The sequence below is a fragment of the Pagrus pagrus genome, assembly GCF_965226575.1.
Source record: "Pagrus pagrus genome assembly, chromosome: 17".
Taxonomy (NCBI): Eukaryota; Metazoa; Chordata; class Actinopteri; order Spariformes; family Sparidae; genus Pagrus; species Pagrus pagrus.
The window spans coordinates 16,796,099-16,821,245 of NC_140201.1; the positions used below are offsets into that span (position 1 = coordinate 16,796,099).

A 25,147-nucleotide genomic window follows, 5' to 3' on the forward strand; every position below is an offset into this window, starting at 1 on the left:
GAGGCAGACGCAAAGGAAGTGGGGGAATGTGAGACGCATACAGTTGTTGTGTGCCACGGATCATAGGGACTAGAATTGCCCCTTTTTTAAAGATAAATGGGAGTTTGGATTTGTTTTGGAATGAAAGAGGATTCTCTGGCACTGATGTAGTCATGTCTGACTCTTTTGATCCTTTGCAGAGAAGTTTGAGAGGGAAGAAAGAGCTCATCTGGACCCTGGGGCTAAAGGTGCGCTTTGGGGGGCAAGTGTAGGATAGACTTACTCTGCACAACTCCCTGATGAACTGAGGAAAAAGTGAAACGACTTAGGTATGATCAGATGGTTCAGATGTGAGATGCTATTCCACCATTACTGCATATTTATATGCAGATTTAATATTGCAAAGAAAGTTGTACCCAAAGCACTGTCATATTATCAAAATTGAGATATTATATCAAAGCTAGCATGATTTTTGTGTGTGTTTTTTTTCGGAGTGTGTCGTTCTTACCCACGGGGATCTGACAGGTCAGCCAGCTGAAAGAGGATGTCTACCTCCATGGGGGTCACCTGGCCAAACCTCTGAGCTGCCACAATGAACTCCTCTACAAAGAAACAGAGATTTTTGTTTAGTGTTCACTAAAATGATGTGCACCAAACCTTATTCTGATCCAAACCAACATTTACAGATAGGCATACATTTGAAAATGGAATAAAAAAGAGAAACACAATAACATAAAAGCATTGTCATGTTTATCTCAATTCCAAATCTAATCATTTTCCACTGCCCATCTGTGTCCAGGTCACAGTTGCAGCAGATTCATCAGGAGACACTTTTCTCTTCAGCCACATCCCCTATCTAGAGCTATTCTCAGGCCAGATGGGATAAATACAATTACATCAGTGTGCAGTAGATCTGGGGACTTTCAAAGCAAGGCACACAGAGAGCATCATCTGCCTGAACAACCTATACAGCCACAATCTCTGAGCTCCTTCTGATGTCTGAGTTCTCAGATATCCACTCTAAGCTCGTAGAGGATGTGCTGTACACAGAATCATCTGATAAGTCAACCTTGGAAACAGTTTAGACAAAGGACGGGCACTTTAAAAAAAACTTGGCAGGTGATTGGATGAACCATCTGTCTATCACTGTCTATCACACGCTATCTCTTCCTGCCATCATCACATCTCAACCAAGTCCACTGCAGCCAGAAGTTCCCCATTGGTTGGCTGTGATTGGTCCAAACCACTGTGGTTCCGCCACAAACGCATAACTTGAAGCCTGACAAGATGGATTCCCACGTTATGTCGTGACTCTCGTGTGATCATGTGATTTGGAGAATCCACCAAGGAACATAGATCAACAGGTGACTTGAGAGCCTTGCTTTTAAGCTTAGGTTACCTGTCACCAGTGTTGAGACTAACGCCGTTAGAATAAACGCGATTACGTAACGCCGTTACATTCCTCTGTAATTTGTAATCTAATTAATTACTTTATCCAGCGTTACTAACGCCGTTTCCGTTACTAACATGACTTGTGTTGCCGTTACTAAAATCGGGGCCCCAGCGCGATCATGGTAAAAAAAAAAAAGCCTGCAGCCAGCATGAGTTCTAGGCTATTGTTTTTTCTTTTCTTCCTTTCCTCCTCCTCACTTCATAAGCGGGCTGCAGAGTAGAGAGCACACTAGTACAACACGGTTTCGATAAATACCAAGGATAAGACAGGTCATGTTTTGCGGATATGGAACAAGGAAGTAACTGACTTGACGATGTATAGCTGCGTGACATCATTGACGAATCCTTGTAGGAGTTTATTTTACACACAAACCGACGTAGCTTCTGTGCGGCGCACACACACAACTTTCGACCGGTAAAACCAAAGTGATAGACAGAGAAGAAATGGCGAGTACAGAAGAGGAGGATAAAGTGGGAAAGTCGGCGTTTAGCAAGTGGAAATATAAACACTCTACTCTATGAAACTGGCGTGTGAAACATGCTTCTAAAAAGCCGAATTCTTTGACATATTACTTTGTTTTAGTAACGCAAAAATTACTTTTCCTAGTAATTAGTTACTTTTATAATAGAGTAATTGAGTTACTAACTCAATTACTTTTTTAAGAAGTAATTTGTAATTGTAATTAGTTACTTTTTCAAAGTAATTTGCCCATCACTGCCTGTCACCATGAGAGTACAAGGGTACAACATCTACAAGACTGTGGACGGGGCACCAATCTGGCTGTTCATCTCATGTTCCTTTATACATACCCTCACTTTCAACTTCTTATCTCTAGCTTATAAACTCAAGGCAGTAACTCTGTCTTAAGTGAGAGCAGGCAATTGGTCTTTTTCCAGCCTAAAATTTGCTGACAGTATATCATAACAGCTGCACAGCTGGCTGCAAACTGCCTGAGTGCATGCAGAAGGTCATGTCCTGATGAAGCCAACAGACCTTAAGCATTGGCAAAGAGCCATGAAATTGAGATGTCACCAAACGTAATACTCTCCACTCCCTGGCTGAGCTTTGAGATTCTGTCCATGGATATTACAAACATCATAGGTGATGAAGAACAGTTTTGGTGGACTCAAAGCCCACTGAGAACATGTCTGACCTACCGCAGAGAATGAAGACACAGCACTCAGTGCAGTTATACACGGACTGGCACCCCATTTTGTCAAAGCAGTTTGCATGCAAGGGTGAATAGCTGGTCCGCTGTTTCACAACAAGGACAGATTATTCATTGCTACATCCAAGGCTCAATAAACAATCCTTCTATGATTCTGTATTTTTAGTTTAGGTTCAAGGCATTGTTATATGTTAAAAGTTTATTCATTTTTTTCCATGGTAAAGGAACACGATGATGCATTCATCCACGTCAGTTGGTTTGTCAGACTGTTGGTATGTTTCAATGCCAATGTCATAGTCTATAAACTACAGTTTGACAGAAAAGCACCATATTGCTTTTAATATCTACCTACAGATTGTTGGTACATTCATTTCCTCATGATATATTTTCATCAATGTGTGATATATTACACACAGCCGCTACAACACAAAAATGAGTCAAAATATGCAGTACTGAGCTGAATGAATAACCTAAAACCAAAATCTGTTATCAAAACAAGAGTGGTTTCCTTTGACTGACAACTTTGACTGACGTCTCTGTTGTTCTGTTACCAAGCGTGCATGATACTGCATCCTAGACTCAGTATCATCAACTGACATTATGTAACATACAATGCACCAACATAATATGATCAATTGCACATTTGCTGCTATTATGATGTGCAATAAGATCAAATATGTACAGTTACATACATTGTATGTCAATTATTTTGTGCGTGTTGTATCTTTAATATGCTATTTTTTATTTTTGGTGTTACCATTTTATCATAACCAGCCCTCATTAATGTCTACATCAGCCAGTGATTCCTTATGTTTCCTGAAAAGATAGATCTGTGATGAGTATCTTTCATCTATATTCAGATAGATGGCCATTGAGAAAATTTACAGTGGATCGTGCTTCTTGGTAAAACGTTGCATTTCATTATCTTATTTTTGCTCCTGTCATTGTAGAGGAATATATAGGCTACATAAAGTATGATGACTGGCATGAGTTATTGCCAGTACCTGTTACACTGTTTTATGGTGATTTTTCTCTAAAGCTCTGGCACTCACACCTCTTACATTCTGTGACTTGGTTGTAACTTTCGAGTAAGAAGGGAAACATTCTGAATTAACTATATAAAAAAAGAATATAAGATATGGCCACGGAGAGTTATGGACTTCAAGAGTTCTTCTGAGGCAGCTTTAGTATGCCGTAACTTAAGACCTGGTCTATTGTTGGTGGAATAAAGAACAGGTTGACTGTAGGCTGGCTTACAGTGGAGGAGTCAGCATTGTTTGACCCGCTTTATTCAAAGAGCAGCAGGCTGGGGTTGTGACAAAGTCGTTCTACACTGGAGCCATTCACCCCACCGAGGCTCGGCTTACCCCTGAGGCATGCTCTCTTTTTCTCACACACACACACACACACACACACACACACACACACACACACACACACACACACATATCCATGGGTACATGCAGGTAATGCTCACAAGCATGTAAGATAGCATACTCACACAAGAATAAACTCACACACACATACACACTCACGCATAGACATAGACCGAGCTCTGTCTAGGGGAGATCACAGATCACAATGCTGATAACCTGTCTACCTGTCTGCCTGTGGTCACCACTACACACACACACACACACACACACACACGCACACGCACACGCACACACACACACACACACACACACACACACACACACTCACACACACACACACACACCTACACATTTTACAATTACCTGTCTCTCTTTGAAGTGGTCATGGCTGGACATACAGTAGCTGCTGACATTTTTGGACTGACACTGAGACAACCTAAGACTAAGAGCATTTAAGCAGCTAAATATTGGAGTTATTCAAATTAAACTCTTCCCACCATCCTTTGTTAAGGCAATTGGCGCTCTGTTGTTAATGAGTGCCTAATGGAGGTCTGTTCAAAGCATTATAATAATTGTTATTTATACAGCACTTTCGAAAACAATTACAAAGCGCATTACAAGTGGATTAAAAAAAGAGAAGAAATAAAGAACATTTTAACAACAGTCTACAGCCACGTTAGCTGCTCCATGAGTCTGTACTTAACGTCAGCAGACTAACATTCTCACAATGACAACGCTAACATGCTGTACTGTATGTTAGCAGATATATATTTAAGTATAATGTGCAACATTTTGGTTTAGCATGTTAGCAAACTAGCATTTGCTAATTAGCACCAAACACAAAGAAGAGCTTTGACTGAATGGAATGATATTAGTTTTGCAGGTATTTGGATATAAAATGTTGATCTGATGATCGCTCGTGATGAAAAGTCAGGGGATGATCCAAGTTGTTGAAATGTGTCCTGAGTGAACTATGATGATTCACTAAATATTACAGTAGTCTATCTAAAAAAACCAGGTCACTGCAAATTATATTTTAAAACAATTAATTGGCTCACATACTGTATCATATCTTCTTGTGCTATCTAGTTAAGATGCATTCACAGTATTATGTTTACTTTGTCAACACACACTTGATTAAAACCTGTTCACAAACATGCACAGTCATGATTTGCCTTGTGGTGTACACTGCTGCCACAATAAAAGGTGTGTTCTCTAAAGGTCTCATGTGCACGTATAGACACAAACGTTCACACACATGTGTGCACTCTGTGTAGGCGTTAAGCACTGTAATGGCGTCCCCAAGGCAAAACAGTGGCCTTGCTGCACATACGGAATCAATCAGGATTATTACGCATGTGTGCTGGCTTGGCTTTGTTAATGTATCCGAATGCTTGTGTGTACGTGAGAAATGTTTGAAACAGTGTGTAACAAAGTGCGCACACACTTAATACATGCGAGTGTGTGTACTGTATGTTTGTCAGCCAGCCAGTAGTGCATGTAGCCGAGCACTTGCAGTCCTAAGGGAGGCCTTAATGACTCAGGGAGTAGAGGGTGGTGGCTGTGGAGGTCTGGCTGGCTACGGGCCACCACGGGTCGAGCCAAGCCCAGTCTCGGTGTACCCATGGTGGGAACAGCCTAGGGAGAGCATGGGCTCTTGGTCTGGGTCGGCTCTGGTCCACACCCCTGATAAGGCTTCAGATAGCATCACAAGGCTACACTGGTGGCCCTGGGCCATGTGGAGAGAGGTCAGAATGGTTTCTTAAAGAAGGCCAGAGCTGGAGAGAGACTCAGAAAGAGACAGAGAAAGGTGGAAAGACAGAAAAAGCTAACTAGGCCTCCTGCCAAGTGCTGAGGAAAGGAATGAGAGACAGCAAGTGGTGCAAGCAAGTGAGACAGATAAGGATTGAAAGGAACTAACCATGGGAGACAGAGAGACCGAGAGACAATGTCTGAAAAAGACAAAGACTGTTGGATCAATGGATAAAAATACCTCAATCTCATCACCTTGTAGCTTTATATCTTCACAGAAATGTAGGTGATTTAATAGGTAAGAAACCGCTTATAAAATGTTTTTAACTGCCTAACCTTGAGTAGAAGATTTTGACAAAGCAAGCATTCCTCATTTTTGTGTGTTTTTTGAAAAACTAAAAAAATCTCATTATCAACCAAAAACACCCCAGGACAAATAAAGTGGTCCACAGATCAGTGCCAGGATGTCTAATAGACAAGACAGGCTCCATCAGGGATTGTGGGTATGCAGTACGTGTGCTGGGTCGGATCCAGCGTGCCCATTTAAATGCCACCGGGAAGAAAGAAAACCAAACAAAAACAAGTTTCCACCCTCCCCTTAACACGCACAGATGTAAATACATTATCTGGAAAACACATTTAATACTGGCTGTAGTGCAGGACTGCATCAGTGCATGCTCGCATTTGTTTTGTGGATGTGTCCTGTGTGTACTTATACTCATAAATGTGCATCTGCATTTTTGCTGCATGTGGCAATATATATATAAGTAATGTAAGTTTGTGTTAGAGTTTATGTATGTTTTTATCCTCGTCGAATACCTTTGGTGACTTCCAAGTCTCTACGGTTGCCAGCCAAGGTGCTGTGGATCTTTCTGATCAGCTCCATGTTGTTGAGAAGAGAATTGAAGCCATTGAAGTATGAGAAGCTGACCTGGTGAGAAGTGCTGCCACCAGCAACCTGGGCAAGGATGGAAACATGTAAACATTTAAACATGCAGTGAAGTGGGGCAGCAACTAACAAGTATTCTCATTGTTGATTAGTCTGTTGATTATTTTCTCGATTATTATATTAGTTGCTGGGTCTGTAAAATGTCTTGTCCATAAATGTTAGAGACTGAAACGAGATATTTACAATGTGGGATCTGGAATCAGGGAGTTTTTACCTTGTTTTTTCTCAATAACGTACTCAAACTGATTATTCAGTTATCATAACAGTTCACCATTCATTTAATAGTTGACGACAAAGCGATTAATCATTGCAACTCTACGGTAAAGTCATAAAATAACTCACATTTACAAACACAATCACACTACACTCCAATCAGATTAAATGTTTGAGAGACGCATGATGATGACATGTACACACAGAAGAAATATGCTAAAACATCACGTCAAGAGGAAATCTTGACAAAAACCAGTGTCTAATCATCAACTTTTCCTCTTTAACATCGCTCCATGGGGAGAAGTAAACCTACTTCAACCACTACTTTTTCCATCGTACAACGAACACACTCAGGGAGTTTAATTAACTTTCTTTATGAGGTGGAGGAAGTGGTAAAAGAACAGAAAATAGAAAAAAAGGTAACGGATTAAAAATAGACGCTGGGTTCTTGAGGACATTCCAGACTGCGTAGAAACGCTTTATGTGAACCGGCAGCTCATCTTTATCAAATCAGGCTCTCAAAACTCTTCAAGGAGCAACTCTAATTTCTGTCTGTTCGAGTACCTTTCATAGATGCTGTTGCCTGTTTTGGAAAGCTTAGACCAGAGGATCAGATGAGCCTGGAGGCTTTTGCAGCTCTTAACAATGTTGAGGGTTGAGGCAATAAAAAATGTAGGGCGTCCTTTCACTAGATGGCACTGTTTGCTTTACAGACACATTCAAGAAGGTTATTTGCAGCTTGCTGTGTTTGCAACAAGGGGTGGAAGCTCTTCTCTAACAGAGAGACACTTTATCTGTTCATATCTATTAGCCTATAGGCATGGATCTTCCCACCATATCCAACACTGAGTCTTTCACTCAGAGGGAGAAGAGAACAATATTTGGGTGAAAAGAGTGAGGCGCTGATCATTTAGCATGTTTGGTGAGTGGATTAAAGGTTGTTGTTTGTGGCATAATACCACCTTTAATGTGTCTGCGGTGTTTATGGGTTTTTTTTTATGCGTGTGTGTGTGTGTGTGTGTGTGTGTGTGTGTGTGTGTGTGTGTGTGAGAGAGAGAGAGAGAGAGTTTACTAACAGCACACCAAGATGTCTGGTCGGTGAGGTAAACACAGCGGAGAAAATGACAGAGTCTACAAGGTGTTTATGAAATGGGGCAAGACATGGACACAGACACAAGGCGCACACACGCGCAACACAAACACTGACACACATAAAGAAAAGACAGGACACAAAAAGACAAACATCTCAGAGTTCAAAACAAATAGAGCACACGCGCACAGCCACTCGCACACAAACACACGGGCAAAGATGATGGACTGTAAAGCTCCAGTCGCCATCTATCTCTGTCTCTATCTTCCCATTCAGCTGGCCTGCTCGGCTTTGACACTGCCAGAGAGGTTAGACTTAATGACATGTTGGGAGAGAGACAGAGACACGGGGGAGGGAGGGAGGCTGAGAGAGAGAAGGAGAAAAAAATGAAGGGAGGGAAGAAGAGAGAGAGAGGAGGGATGAGAGGTGACAGAGAAAAAGTAAAGAGGAAGAAGAAGGAATGAACGATGGACAGCTGGATAGGAAAGAGAAAGCCACGGTGTTTGGTTGCGGGGGTGTGAGAGAAAGAAGTAAACACTGGGAGAAGAAAAAGACAGAAAGAAAGAAAGAAAGAAAGAAAGAAAGAAAGAAAGAAAGACGGATAGACAGACAGACAGACAGACAGAAAGAAAGAAAGAAAGAAAGAAAGAAAGAAAGAAAGAAAGAAAGAAAGTCTTGCCTTTAACTCTTTTATGGAGAATAAACTAACGTTAGGTTGCCAGTTTGCCTAGTAGGAATTAGCACCTGAATCAGCAGCAAACATTGTTTATAAAGTATATATGTAGGATAGATTGATGTTATATTGTTATCGTGATATGGGACTATACATCATTTCAGAGTTTGGATATCATAATATCGTGATGTGGCAGAAGTGTTGTCTTTTCCTGCTTTTAACAACGACATTGCAGTAGTGCTGTAATTATCTGAACTTATCAGACAGTTCTACTTCTCCTAATACTTGCCTTAACTTACTTAGTCATTATATCCACATTATTGATGATTATTTATCAAAAATCTCATTGTGTTAATTTTTTATTAAAGTATTAACAGTCATCCCTATAATATCACTATCAAGGTAAATGGTCAAAAATATTATGATTTTAGTGAAGGTTTTCAAGGTTATCAAGATGTTTATTGTGTATTGCAATACAGCTAGAAAATATCGCAATATTTCCTTAACATAGGGGCACTCCTCCATTTTTGAAAATTCAGTTACATTTGATCCTACAAAGATTTTAGTAAATATACAGATACTTTTCTGTACACTGAGGAATTGAATTTTACATCAGGCTGTGCCACGATAAAAATTATAATTTGTGTGCTGCTTTTATAAGGAACAGCTTATTTATCCCACAATATTTGTTTAACATTTAATGACAAAGCACCATAAGTCCCAGGTGTACAGCCGTGACCAATCCCTCTATTTATTTTTTTTATCCAGCCTGACTTTGGCGCTTGTGGATGACAGAAAAAAAACAAAAGGAAGAGAGAACCACGGAGCTAAACAAAAACCCACCGCCACGAGGCATTCCTCCACAAAGGATGTGAGCATGTGCGGCCGGATGGTGACCATGATGTCCCTGAAGTCCAGGGCTGACACGGAGCCGCTGTGGGCTTGGTCCCGCTGGATGAAAGCCTGCCTCGCGTGCTCCAGCTGCATCTCCTGTGGAAGGGAGTGGAGAACGGAGGGAAGTTTAGGTGTTAGATCATACAGTAAATGCATATTATTGTACACATATGTGGGTCATACACCTCTTTAAGTTGCCTTCATAAATTGAAATCCACATAAACTCACTGATATAAACACATATGCGAAAAAAAACACAGGCTTTGCTTTGATGGGCCCCTTGGTGTCGTCTCCCCCTCTCAGTTACGGGGGGGAGCCAGCGTTTGGCCAGGCTTTACGCTCGTCTCCTCTCCCAACAGCGGCTTGCCTACTGTGAGGCGTCGCTTGGGCTTTTCACACCCTCCCCAAATCCCCATTAAACCCACTTGAGGGAGAAACATACAAACATACACACACAGAGACGTGCACACACAGGCAAGATGGCTAATCACCCAACTGCTCACTTTGTCTCTCTTCCTGCTGCATGCACGTACACACAAAAGGTCCGCGGGGAAGAGAGCAGGCTGCGGTGGGGACAGATCCCACAAGGCCTTTGAAATTAGCAGCCATTATCGGTACCTGCAACCACAAGTCTACAGAGGGAGGCTGTAAACAAACCTCTGCCACCAGCGCTTCCTCTGTCTTAAGACAAGAAACTCGGGGACATAGGAACAATAATAACACACAAAGAGACTTTGTGAAATAAGGCCATAAGCATTAGGACAGCAAGCTAAAACTGGTTGGTTTGACTGTTTGACTCACTTGCAGGGTATCACAGCCTTTAGGTCAAAAACAGTATTTTTACTCATGAGGTTTCTCACACGGTGACACAATACCAACAGCCTCAATGACCAATTCAAGTTTAGTTGCTGTAAAGCACACATCAATGTGTTTACTCAACTGAAACACCCATGTAAACATGTTTTGGAGAGCTTTTTTTAATTCTATTTTGCAAATTCCCACAGACATGTAGAGCTGAAATGATCCATTATAAATATATGGATTGACAGGAAATTAATCTGCAGCAATTTTTTTAATTGATTTGTCTTTCAAAAACTAGTACATTCCCTGTTTCCAGCTGCTTAAAAGTGAAGATTTGTTTAAAGAAAATTTTACTTTGCAAACAATAAAAGAACACTAACATTATTATAATGTTTTAAAACTAATTTTATTTTTTTTCTTCACAAGAGAGATCTGGCCCACTTATGGCAGGGAAACATTGGCCTGGGGGGCCCATGATTAATTTGGGAAATAATCAGCTGAGTAATTGATAATGAAAATAATCATAGCTCCAGCCCTACATGCATGTCGTAGAAGATTATGAAATATTTCTCTATTTAAAAAGGCACCGTTCAACTTACATATGAAGTTAATTTATAACCGACATAATCCCATAAGTATCCTGAAACTAAATAAGATTATATCCATTAGGAACACTGTTAAAGTTTTATACAAAAAAAAGGGAGGGGAGGGAGGATGTTTATAAATGACGTTTCTTATTAAAGCACGTAGTTATAGTACAATAAGTAAGTTAGTAATTCAGTTCAAAATAAATGACGAACAATTTGTCCAAGAAGAATGGACATTCTTTTTCAAGCCACACATGTTGGACAAAAAATGCTGAAGGGGGACTGATTGAATCTTGAACATGCATGGCATTATTCAACTGATTGATTCAGATGTTAAATGCAACTCAAAAAAGTGGTATTACCACAACACAAAACCCTATGAGGCTATGACTTATTGTTGTGCTGAATTTGAGTGATATTTCACTGACAGCATAACTGATCGAACTCTCAATTCGTAGCGCCTGAGAGAAACGACTGGGGAAGAGTGACATTTACACAAAGCTGAGTGGAGACCGGAGGGGAGTAAGAATAGACATTGCAACAAAAGAGGCAGATTTGCAAAAACAGCAAATGTAGCAGCCGTGTGTCAGTATCACCTATGAGCGCAGCAGGGGCTCCGGAGAGTGTATAAGTGAAAGGAAGGCAAGGAAACGAAGAGAGATTGACACACATAAACACTCCCAAAGTAAATAAGGTGAGATATTTTGGTGTCAGCATCCCGAATGTCGTGACTCACTTCTGTGCTCGGTTGTGAGTAGGTCAAAACACTTTGGTGAGAAATAAACTGGGCCGAGAAGAGGGAGGAGGATATTTAAAGTCAAAACCAAAAAAAGGAAAGTGAACAAGAAGATAATGTGTGCATGTGCAAAAAACAAGGGTGAGCATTTATCTGTGTCTTTGTGTACATCGTCATATGAAGAACAGAAAATTAGATCCAGTTTCTCTGGACAAGTCAAGCGTCTGGAAAGCCACACACACCAACCACACAGAACAGCAAAACAACTGTGGTCCATGGGATGGAGCAGTTTATAGTCTCAGCCTCTTAAAACCTTAACTTGTTGCAACTGTATGAGTGTTGCAGGGACTTGGCTTTTATTTGGGAGGGGAGCGAGGGAGGCAGGAGACATAAAGCTGGGGGCTAAAGACAGCCAGCAACCGCTGAGGCATTTGCAAGTCGTTTTAATTGTCCTTGGACGAGAATATAAACACATGATGAGCCACCTCTGTTTGTTTTCAACGGCTGTGATTCACCCACCCGAGTCTCTTCAAAACCTAAAAGATCAATATGAGTGGAGCAGGATTGTTTCTCTCTTTTCCCAATTTCTGCTTCACATCAGCACAGAGCTAAAACTATTACAAGGAGAAGCTTTAGCACAACTGCTATTTACATGTTTGCCAGTGAGCCCTCTACACAGTGATGTTAAGGGCTGGCCACTGATTCTTGGGAGAGTCAAACATATAATTGGGACTTTTAAAATCCGAGCAATGCCAACAATTCACTTTTTTGGAGCGCTTAGGAAAAGAAGTGGGACATGTGGTGTCCCCCTCAGTGTAATTCGAGCCCTTCACTTGCCAGGATTTATAATATGGGCTACTATGTGCCACTTCTCTGGACACTGGTAATACCACTGCCAGAGACAACACCACGCTGACAGTGAGCCTTGGCCGCCGTCCACACGTGAGACGGGAAAAATGCGTGTAATTGGTGAGAATCTCTGGCTTCCATCAAGACAGTAATTGGCCAGAGAGAGCCCTTGTGAGAAATATGCGGTGCAAACGTTTTCCCCGATAATCCCATCTTGTGAGCATCTGGCAGCGGCGTGGCTACAATGGCAGAAAAACACAATAAACACATGCATGTATGGCAGGAAGAGGGGGAAATAAAGGATGGGAACATTCTTGGAAGGGGAAAGGCCAGGTGGTAGGGAATTATAAAAAATAGCTGAAAAATATTTAGTGTTGGTTTTCACAGCTCTGAGAACTTTTATAGCTGCGGAGTGCACCTTTGTTGTTCTGGCTGACATTTACAAATGCTTTGTCTCTTAATAAAAGTATCATAACAGCGTTGGGTAGTAGTGCAATCACAAAGTGTGCAGTAATTGCACAGGTTTAAATTCTGATTGAGGAAATGTTGTTGTGCCTACCCTAATTGCCCTGTCATCAATCACTGGAGCAGCTGATAACACACTATAAGAGTGAACTTCCAATATCTGAATTTTACCTGTGCCTCAAGAGCCTCATTACTGACCTGTCTTGAGTCTGAAATCCTATCTGAAATCACTGACTGCATTTCGGAAAATTCTATCTTATCTTAGGGTGAAAATTGGAAAAATGGAAGATTTTTTATTCCATAGCTCGAATGAGATATGTTGTTTTAAAACTTGAAAACTTGTATTTATCGTGCACCACTATATCTATCCTCTCCTCCACTGACACTCATCAAAGCTAAAACTGAATGCCCGTCTTTTTCTTCTCCGTTTCAGCAGGCTAGCTAGCCAGTAACAAGTTAAGTGAGACAGCCATTGTCATTGATACAGGCAGCCTTGTGTACACTCTAAACACAGATACAAGCATGACAGGGCGAGTGATGAATGAAGAATTGAGTTTACACTTCTAGGTAAGATGTCGTAAGATAAGATGTCGTAGGATAAGATACAAGGGCTGAGAAAGGTTAGGACACAGTCATTAGTTTAGGAATTGCTTCTGGAAAAGCATGATCTTTTTCCTGTCTTTGAAACTTCAGTTAAGACACGACAAAAAAATTTCACTAGTGAGGCCACTGCAGGATAACTGCAGTATTTAACACGCTGTCACAGTGATATAAATGTGTCTTTTAATGCAAACATTATACCTCTCAAGTTAAAATATTTTGAATATTCTTCATAATATTTCTATTTTATGAGTATCAGTGGACTAGTGAAGCAAGTGCTAGAGGATGAAATGCATGAAAATATTTACAACATGTAAAATAAATTCTCTGTTAACCATCCCTCACCCTTACCTAAACAGAGAGGCATCCTACAATAATGTGAAAGTCACTCGCTTCTGTCACTTATTAAGACATGAATCAAAAGCTATGAGAAATGATCAAATACAGAGAGCATGAGCAGGAAATGTGCATTTCATATTGAGCAATGAGTGCGGCTGGCTGCTGGCCTGCTGCTGTGATGGAGCTGGAAACCACTGAGTGACTGACTGGGAGAGAACCGGGCACGCTGTCAATGTAAAAGTACAGCGTCCACTGGCCACAATGCCATAGACTTGCACACACACACACACACACACACACACACACACACACACACACACACAGATACAGACAAAAAAAAGCACAGACATAAACACAGATGCACAAAGCTTGCACGCCACTGTTCACACATAAAGTAAAGCAGATAAGTAAGATAAACACGCACACGAAGAACCCACGCATAGACACACATACTGTGCATTCATACAAATGCACACACCCAAGGACGCACGCACATACAACAATGTCCCAATATCCATGCGCTGCTGCCCACTGTGTGTACGCCATCTGGTCTAAGTTAAGTGTAATATAAAAAGCTCATTCAGATACATGGTGAGTGTGGATGCAAACTTGGCACAGCTCAGGCCTCTCTCTCCCACCCTCCTCCACCACCTCTCCCTCTGCTCAGGCCCGGTTTAAGTCTAGACATCATATTGGAAAATGGCTCGCACACCACAAATACACAAGGAATATTCCAGCTATACTATTTATGGAGGTAGAACTACGTCTCTACCTGCTTCAGAGTAGGTGGAGCGGAGTAATGCTAGGTGTACGACGTCAGCTAATGGAAAGCAAATGCAGAAAACGTCTCAAATATATAACCTCAGTGTTTCATTAATGACTAATCTGGTCAATATGGAGGGCTGTGTTTGAGAGGGGAAGGGAACCTGTGTGTCTCTGCACAGTATGCGCTTACATTCATCTGGCCAAGCTCAGACAAGTATCTGACAATACAGTTAGATGACAGGATTGTATAAGCACCCTGTAAACAACATGCAAGGATAAGACTGCGTGTACAGACATATAAATCGAATAATAAAGATTTATTGACTATCAATCATGGTCACTGGAAATAAGATTCGTCACAGACTCACACAAAGGGCCAAAGACAGAAATGTAGAGGAAAAAGAGAAAAGAGAGCAGAGGAGAAATGGCGAGGGGAGCAGGTGATCTACATGAAACCTACCAAGAGAAACTGGGTGAACTCCCCATAGCTGAGCTGCTTGTCCCTCTGTGTGCCGAAGTGCAGCCTTATGAACTCACAGTCCCAGTTGAAGGGGATGCGCTGATGAATGGTGGTCTGGTTGAAGACCTGTTTCACATCCTCTGTAACAGAGACAAAAAAAGACAATTAATTGTGACTGAATGATGACAAGTTGCTGTTGACAGCCTAATAACAAGATGCAGCAACTGAATATTGGAGCGTACCAGCACTGCTTGCAGTGGTGGAGGAAGTATTTTACTAAGAGAAAGTACACAACAGTGTAAAAATGCTCCATTAGAAGTAAAAGCATACAAGAGGTAAATGTAAAGAAGTATTATGAGCAAAATGTAACCAGAGTAAACATACTTGTGATACAAACAAACAGCCCATGTGATTATTATATATTATAGGATTATTGTTACTTATGCATCAATGTGTAAGTAACTTTTTACTGTTGTAGGCAGTCAACTGGATCTAATTTTGTACACAATATATATCATTGGTAGTTTAAAGTGTAACAATATGTCATATTTTATTAGACAATAAAATAACAAATGTGTTTTTCTGGCAAAGCTATCAAATAAATGCACCTACTGAAATGCAGTGTAGAACTATAACTTAACATAAAATAAAAGCACTTAAGTCAAATGCAAGCCTCTGAAAAATGTATTTGAGTTATACTCCACTTTTTGTCCTGTGCAAAAGTATATAAAATATACACAATTTAAACCAAAATCAGAAACCAAGGCTAAGGCAAAACAGTTTATCTTTAAATCCTTTATGATGACAGAATAACAGCTGTGTTTAGGTTGTACAGATTACACCCTACTTTTAAAGCTAATGACCAGCATACAGTCACCATGCATAGGGCCTTCACCACTATTTAAATCCTTCCATATTATCCTTTCTGTATCTTCACGCTTACATAACAAGCAATTATCAAATACTTCTTCCATCTTAAGTTTTTAGTTTGCTCTAATAAAGACCTAAATTCTGTTGGGACAAAGCTTTGTGAGTCAGCTCTTAACAAACAGCATGTGTTTCCTATCATGTGGTTAACATTAGTAATTATTTGATTTTGGGGAGAAAAAAAAATGTCTGCGACTGTTTGTGACAAAATGTCAACGTCAATCTCCAGAACACAATTCTGCTCTGATTGAGCCTTAAGTTCCTCAACTCTAAATCAGTCTTGAATGACACATGGCAGAACTTGTTTGAGCTGTGTAGGCTCTGTATTCAGAAGGAAAAGCCTTTTCTTCTCACTCGTGTTCCTCTGCCTGAACCCTCTAAGCCTCTACAGCCGGTGGAGTGGAGAGACACTGAACATGACTCCTAAATTACAGCCTTACTAAAGAAACAAAAACAAACCAATAGAGCGACCTGTTTCTTATTACCAAACAAGCTGCGCTGAACGAGTGGAGAAAGGAGAGGAGGAAAGAAACAATTTTTTTTTATATAAAGACAGAAAGGGAGGGAAAAAGAGAGAGAGAAAGGTGATATTTACTTCAGCTCAGCCGTACCTTCTGAAGATAGACAGCTTGTGCATTGTTTTTTTTTTACACTTTAATGAGGCAATAAATATACAGCCTTTAACTCTTTAAAGGAGAGGCCGCCTCAGAGCTCGCCGTTTATATTATCAGCTTTTATAGACCTGTCAACACTCAGTCCTCTTTCTTTTTTTGTCTTTTCTGGCTGAGGCACAGCGGCATTTCACTTGCTGTGTTACAATTTTTATTAACTCGACATTCCACCAAATTATGTATTTATTTTTTCGAGTGCTAAAAATTCAGAGCACTGCGCCGCCTGTACTTAACAGAAATTACTCGGGTTATTATCAAATAAAAACAGGCTTTATAGAAAAATGAAATAAAAAGAAATCAGAGTACAGACGTTTATAGCATGGGAAAACAAACGGGCCTTTAATGCAATGTAAGCTGCAGCTATTAATGTTTTTAATAGGTAATAAAGAGGGCAGTTCTTGATTTTGTGGTGCTTTAATCTAATGAACGGCAGAGAGAAAAAGGGAGCGGGGGAGAAAAAGGGAGAATTCTGTAATGTATCACAATAAAGCAACTTTGACAAGTCTATAATCTGAGTCACAAGTTATTTGCTTTTGGTGAAACGTTAGCCCGATGCAAGTGGCAGACACTGAAGTCAGTGTTTGTGCACGGCATGATGTGTGTTATGTTTTTCATGCAATTTTCCACTTGTATGTGAGTCTCATAACTCACAGGCATTGGGATATTCATTAACCTTTGGGAGACGCAGAAAAACAGCAGACCTTTTAATTGCCACCGAGACAACGTCACTCTAATTGATCCTTTTAAATATGAAAATTTACATATGTGCATATATAATCAGCCGCAATGATCTTGCACCCTGTCGACAGCAACAATTAAAATGAAATTCACTTACTCTTCCCTGTTTTGCGAGTGGGATGTGTGCGCTGCATTTCAAATCAAGCCTAATGCGCTAACGCCTCGCACACCTACAGAAGGCTGGCATTAGACTTGTTTAAATCAATTAGGCAAATGTGAAATAAGCAACGAGTACAAATGTCTTCCCTTTTCAACCTCGGAGCTTCCAGGCATCAGAGTAATGGTGCCAATCATGCACACACACATACACACACATACAGAGAGCTACCCACCCCCTCCCTCCATCTTCATCTCCATCGTTTAGTTGCCACCAGCCCTCTCCACCTCCAAACCTAACCTTATCTTCTTTTCAGGCAAGATACAGGACCGCAAACAGTATTTTTGTTTGTGGATGCAACCATGACGAAGAATAGATGAGTGGAGGTCAGACCCTCACATAAATAAAAGAGGAGTTTGTATGAAAACTTCTTTAGTGGTGCATTTAAGAGTAACATGCTCCCTGTAAGGACTGGCTGAATAAGTCTTTGTTAAATGTCAAATGCAAAGTGTTTAGGATTGAACTTTTGTTTCGAGTTACATAAGAACATTACGGTTATTTAAATAATCTTTCAAAAATATTCCTGACTTACAACTTTATTTATTGAGGGAGAACATGCACAGCTCCACAATTTCCGAAGATGATGATGAGAGGTTATCTTGTTTTGTGGAAATTACAGAAAAAGTGAAATGCCTGAAGTTTATATGGGAAAAGTAACAATACTCACAGAAGAGTGGAGGACGAGACATACTTAATACCATAACAGCACTATCAATTATTACAAAAAATGTCTTTACGTAACATATTTGTTCATGTGTTTCTGGGATTTGTACTTTCCAGGGGTCAGTACATGATTCCAGGTCTCTTGTAAAGCACATGCGAATGGTTTAGTAAAATGCGAGGCACATCTGTGCAAACCTCACTAAGACAAGATACAACTTTATTTACTACGAGGGCATTGGTGTGCAAGAGATTGCTCAAAATTACATTAACTTAAGAACAGAAAATCCAAAACACAAAAGAGCAATTATATAAAGTGTAAAGGAAGACGATGCTGACATTAGTGCCTCAATGAATAGCATTCAAAAATAAGATACATTTTGCCAAAAGAAAATGTGACTGCAGTATTATTTTATATAACCTTATAAATCAGGAGCAGAGTTACTCACCAAAAGTGGTCACTCCGTTGCCCGCTTTATCAAACAGCAGGAAGGCAACCATGAAAAGGGAGTCTGGGGCACACAGCACCGACTCGAATGCTACAAACTCCGGAAAGGAAATCAAACTGAGAGGGAAGAGAAGGGCAGAAAAATGGAGAATACTGTGAAAGACTGGTAAATGCAGTCATTTGAGTTCATTTGTTAATGTGGTAGTCGTGTTTCAAGTTCCCTGTATAAATACCTAATCAGCTACACATGTGAGACACTGAGTCTTTGATATTCATTTAGTTGTGTAATAGGTAATTACGGCTTAACCTAAGTTGCACTAATAAAATGGAATATTCAATTAAAAAACAAGCTATTTTAACACTGCATTAAACCACAAAGTCCATTGTAATTACTGCCACACAGTGGCAAACCAGCACACTGAGACAACCTATCAATCTGCGCTACGCGTAATTCAAGCGGCCCCTTTATCCAGTAGTCTGTTATTCCGTATATAATGTCATAAACTCATTGAGTGTGACAGTAAGAAAATAAAACATTTTTTAAAAGCTCAGTGTGTGTTCCCGGTCTGAGCTGGCAGCTGGTAGAGAGGGCCAACTTTACACCAACAGGAAAAAAAGAGGTATTAATAATTATTAAGTTTCATATTTTAGCGTGCCATTTTAAACAAGTAGACAGGCGAGGAGGGAGTCAGGAGGCAGTTAAGGAAATATAATTCCACTCAATATAAACCTAATACAATATGTGGTTTAGAGTGTAACTCAAGAGAAGCCAAGGTGGTAAAAACTTTAAGTGATGGAAATTGATTTGTCTGCATCAATGTGAGTATGTCATGACTTGAAAGTAAACAGAAAAGATGAGTTCTCTCTTTAACACTTCTTTTTTTCCCCTAATATTGTCAGTGTACGCAGAATGTTATCTCCTTTCTCTGCATAGTAACACAAATGCCCACATGCTTTCTCAACAAGAAATAAAAAAAACCCCCATAAACATCACTATTGTGTGAGAGCCTGTGAGCCCCCACGGGAGAATCCTGCTGCGGGGAACTGGACCACGCAGTCTAGCCTTTATTCAGGCCCTGGTTCACAGTTGCCACAAGTCCATTATGAATTTCACAAATGGCTCTGATAATTACAGCAGGGGTCAGTGCTAATGAGCCGTCCCCGAGCATCCATCTATTAAACCTATTTCAATTTCCAAAGGGGGAGTGTGGGGAAGGAGGGAGGGGGGATGCAATGGCTACATTTTCCTGTTTGCTGTAATTAATTATGGTACTGATGAAATTTAGAGGTGTTTGTTTGGACTCTTTCAGGTTTGCATGTGGGTGCTTGTGTGCATCCTTAAATGTACTTGTATGTACGGACTGAGAAGGAGAAGAGCTGTGCACTGACAAGAAGTACCCCTTATCAAAGTAATAACCAGGAAAACAGAAATATTCTTAAAAATGGCGAGTGCCATTGATATCTTATAAAGGCTGAAAAGCATGTTTAGATTACTGGCTTCAAAGACTCATGAATGTAGTCTGCTAAAAATGTTATTCTTCCCTTCAACCAAGAGGCCAAAATAGTCAGCACAAAAGACCAAGATTAATTCTTGGTTTGAGTATAGCATCTATATGCATCTATATGCTTCCAGAAAGGAGCAGAGGTGTGTGTTTGAGCGAGAGCTACAGAGGAATCATAAGAAAGAGGGAATAAAAGCGAGAACATTTCCCTCAGATTTCCTCTGTGGCAAATCAAATGAGCTGTCGTTGTTTCAAAGGCAAGAAAAATTGTTTGATTAACTAAGCAGGTAGTTCTTAAGAGCAGGGCCCTGCTGATGGCAAGTAGGTGGGAGGGGGCACAAAAGCACACTGCTGTGACCATGGATCCACTGTTAGAAACAAAGCCAACACCATTGCTGCAGACGCTGCTGGAATATTATAGAACTCTGCATTAATGATAATTTTTTTGTGACAAATGTATAGTACAGTCTGAAATTATACCTCAGAGAGGTTAATAGAGGAGTTTAAGCAGGTATAGGTTGCAGCACACAGAGTGCTCCCAGTAGGGTTGCACAATTAATCGAAATATTAACGAAATCGCAATGTGCCCAAGTGCAATATCCAAATTGCAGAAGTTGCAGTTTTCTTTGATAAAGATACAATGTGTGACAAATCAGTATTTCAATCAAGTACTGCAGTAGAGCCAGACCGATGTACTGTACAGTATGAATCTGCCGATTGGCCTATCGCATATATATTGTTGTCCAATATGAATCCCATCACTTTCAGTGCACTATTGTCATTTTAGACAATAAAGTTTACTGATAAAGTGTGAAATATTCTGCCTACACCACATCACCATGATTTCAATAGTTTTGAAATTAAAATTAAAATTGTGATGCAAAAATGACAATTCCCACTAATCATGACTCATATTGCAAATGTAATATATGCATATTGTATGTTTATATGTAATATAGTAAATGCAGTATGATTTCTTTATACCATTTTGTGCAGCACTAGTTCTGGGGCAGAACCGAGGGAAAAAGTCAGATCCCTTCTTTTTTACACGCATCAGTTTACATGCACACCCGGTCGTCCTGTCTGTGTTTTCCCAGACGTTGATAATCAGCATATTAGTGTAACTGAGAGGGCTGCTGATCATGAAGGGATTGGACCACGATTTAGACCAAGGAGCCCAGACAAGATCCAGGGGGCATCTCCATAACACACACACACACACACACACACACACACACGGGAAGTAGTCCACGTGAGCATTTACACACTGCTTTGTAGCCGGGGATGAAGCTTATGATGGTTGATTAGCAGCGCCATGACGGCTGCAAAATGATTACCCACAGAAGGGGGAGCCATTTTTTTGCTTTGTGGACGCAACCCCAACGAGACACTCAATAATCAAATTAACCGACAGCATCTCCCAACCATCAACTGCTATGGCGTTCATCCAGGGCTGCCCGATACATGTACGCAGCCCAGGATGAACTTTGGAGACAGTGCTAATGTGATACTAGCACATGGCATCTCCTCAGTGTTCTGTGTACTTACTTACTTTACTCCTGTGATTTTGTTAAATCTTGTGCAGACATATCTGTGACATGTATCAGCCGAGAGATGTAGCACACAAGACTTGATTCTATCATGTGCTTCTATAGATGACAGCTGAATGATGTTTTTGTTAGGGTGCAGATACAATACAATTTAAACTGTCTGTGATACATCTGTCCGGCATCAGAACTCCACCCTATATTTCATATATTTTTGTTTGTTTTTTATCTCATCTTCGTCACCCAGCTTTTATCTCTATCTCCTCTCAGCGGGCATCTAAATACACTCCTCTGAACCGAAAACCAGGCTTGGAAACATTGTTTACAAGTAACGTAAATGCATGGTGTTGGTTAGGCCCAGCTGATAGAAAGACAGCTCTCCTTCGTTGATAGTAGCGGGAGAGAGGGGCCTAGAGGGGCTTCAATAATCCCCTGTCCCTGGCATCTTGGCATTGTTACTGACAGCCTTCCACCCACCTAGAGCATTCGTGCACACACACACATACACACACCCAGGTGAGTGCTATCTGCCAGTATCTGTTCGGTTTCGAAGAGTGGACACCCACCAGTCCAAGTCCGAGTCCAGAATGTCCACAGCGGCTGGCAGACTGCTATTTTCCCAGCACGCTCCCTTAACAAAGTTTTTTTTTTCCCCTGTTTTTTTAAGAGTCTATGGGGAAGTGGGTTTTTTCACACTTGAACAGATGCTTCTATCAAAATATCAGAGGGAAGAAGGCAAAGAGAGAGGCAGAGAGGTAGGGAGTCTGAGCCAAAACCAAACGGAGGGAGCTCAGAGTGCATCGTCGTATGTAAGAGAGTGAAGAGAGAGTGATGATGAGGGCGGAGGAATGCAAAGAAAGTCAAAGGCGAAAAAAGAGAGGACATAAGTATGTTGGGTGAAGGAGGAAAATCTTTAAACCATCTTTTAGTTCTGTATGTCAGTGCACACATACACAAAACATTTGATTCCTTGAAATTGAGACCCTCTACCCTCCAAACGCTTTCTTTCTTTCTCTCTCTCTTTATCTATCTACTCTTTATCTGTCTCTCTGTCTCACTGGGAGCGGCAAGAATAAGAGGGAGAAAAGTGATTTCCACATAACAGATTGTTACAACTGTCACTATATCCCCTGATTTACACAGTCGCGGAGGGGGGAGGCAGACAAATGCATTTCCACTGTTTACATCCCCCCACACACACACACTCACATACACACTCAAACAACACATCTAAGTTAAATTTCTTTCACAGAGATACACTCCAAAAGAAAAGTAAGCGAGCACGCTGCCTGCCGTCCGACCCCCTGCTAAATCTATTACCCCTGACTCATCTTGCCGAAATGGAGTCCTACCTGGCAAAAACAGCAGCAGGCGCACTAGCTTGGAATATACTACACTCATATACCAACCAAATCTTATTGTTCGCAAACAGATTTGCATGAGATCGGAACACTAAAGTGGTTTGTTTTGTCTTGCGCCTGTTCTTTTCATAAGGTCTGCGCGGATGAGCGCTTGAAAAACAATGCATTCGTGTCTCCAGCTAGCGCTGACGGCGCTGATGTTGCCGCGTCTCTACTTTTCTATATCCATTTTGTTTTGTGCTCACGACACACAGGTCTGCAGAATAATCATCTAGACTCTGTCTCATCAAATCATTTATCTATCAAAGTTCAGGAGGAAAATAACACATCACACAATATGAGCATCATAAGGCCTTTACAATGTCAACTGTAAAAAAAAGAAAAAAAGAAAAAGGAATCACATCCAAACCAAGGTCGAAACAGACTTTTTTTTTTTACCCTGTTTTGCCCCCGTATCATTTCCATTCCCCTCCACAAAACCAAAATGAGGTTTAGATACAAAGCCTGGGCCATGGGTTCCTAATAGATTTACCCTGATGCCACGGCCACCATTTATCCTGCTCCAAAGCCACACAATGCAACCGAGTGCTCCTGAATAGCATGGGCAATTACAGTGCATGTGTGTGTTTTTTTTATGTCTGTGTGTGCGTGCGTGCGTGTGTGGCTGCCTTGCTCTCTCTTTTTTCCAATTCCAAAACCCCCACTACTCCATCTCACCATCCTCTGCACACACACACACACACACACAAACAGTCACACACACCTTAAAGCAGATGTAATAACATGAAACTACGCACCCATGTGCACTTTGCTCTTTGTAGAAGCTCAGGTGGTTACCATGGCAATGTGTTTTTTTTTTTGTTTTTTTTTTATCTTTTTTGACTTACCCTAACATTTTATTACCCATCATTATGTATCATTAAATACATACATATTAATGTAAAAAACAGGGGTGATGGGGATGGGGGGAGGAGTAAGTGTGAAATTGGGGGTATATCTACAAAGAAGGAAACACCTGAAAGGGCCCTTTGGTGGTTTGATGTCTCTTTGCTATATAATTCAAGTATGAGCATCCCTCTGTGATTTTTTTTACACCAAAGGATTCAGTCATAGGTTTGTTTATAAAATGCAAAATAACACTAGAAAGGTAGTCACACGAGATCAAAGGGATACATAATACATGTACTGATAGCTTTAATAAGAGTCCTTCATAAGCTCACTACTTAGCAGTTGGCTTGATATTAATGAGAAGAGATAAATGTGTGGCTTAAATAGAGACGCAGAAGCACAGCAATTTCACAGCAACTTCTGCCACAGATATTTTCAAACTATAATGATGTCAATCCTCATGGGAACTGTTGTTGATCCTCTATTTCTGTCATTTTGTAAAGAATCTATGGCTATATTTGCCCTCTTTGTATCACAGTCGAGTAAATCCTCCAAGGTGCAACAATTATCTGATAAATTCTGTTTCAAACCCATTGTACAAACGCGTTCATTTATGTGAAACAAAAGATCCTATTAAAAGAGAAATATCAGAGCACCAACCCATCTTTCTTCTGATCCACAACTCCAGCCAGCAGATTCGTGGCCTCGTCTGACAGTCGGATGTCTGTGTGGGCATGGAGGAAACGGCTCACAAAGTCCTGCGGCGACATGAAGCAGTCGTCATTCTTCTTGACGCTGGCATACTGTAAAGAGAAAAACAGACGCAAGATGCAAGGACGCACGCTGAGCTTTAGAATCTGATCGAAAAGGAAACAAACGTAAATCGAATGGCAAGTGAAAAGCTTCTTTTATAAGAGAGCGAGCACAAAAGAGAAAAACAAAAAAGAATACATAGGTAAAATCCTACCTTTTCAAAAATGGCTTTCAACTCAGTGGGGTCGGCCCTCCTAGGCAGACCTGCCTGCAAGACAATAAGTGAACATTTTGTGAATACGACTTTGATACACCAAGTGAATACAACAGCTCATTTTGCAACGCT

General features: G+C 40.7%; 1 protein-coding gene across 1 annotated transcript in view; it reads right to left on the bottom strand.

Annotated features, from left to right (window-relative positions):
• Nucleotides 1-25,147, bottom strand: part of slc25a13 (solute carrier family 25 member 13) — a 49,703-nt gene that overhangs the window by 22,556 nt on the left and 2,000 nt on the right. Inside the window, exons 2-8 of the mRNA XM_084378839.1 lie at nt 25,016-25,069; nt 24,709-24,851; nt 18,752-18,867; nt 15,150-15,289; nt 9,497-9,643; nt 6,548-6,686; nt 488-581 (exon numbers count right to left, since the gene is read on the bottom strand). Of these exons, the coding sequence (XP_084234965.1) occupies nt 488-581; nt 6,548-6,686; nt 9,497-9,643; nt 15,150-15,289; nt 18,752-18,867; nt 24,709-24,851; nt 25,016-25,069 (833 nt within the window). The remainder of the gene's footprint in view (nt 1-487; nt 582-6,547; nt 6,687-9,496; nt 9,644-15,149; nt 15,290-18,751; nt 18,868-24,708; nt 24,852-25,015; nt 25,070-25,147) is intronic.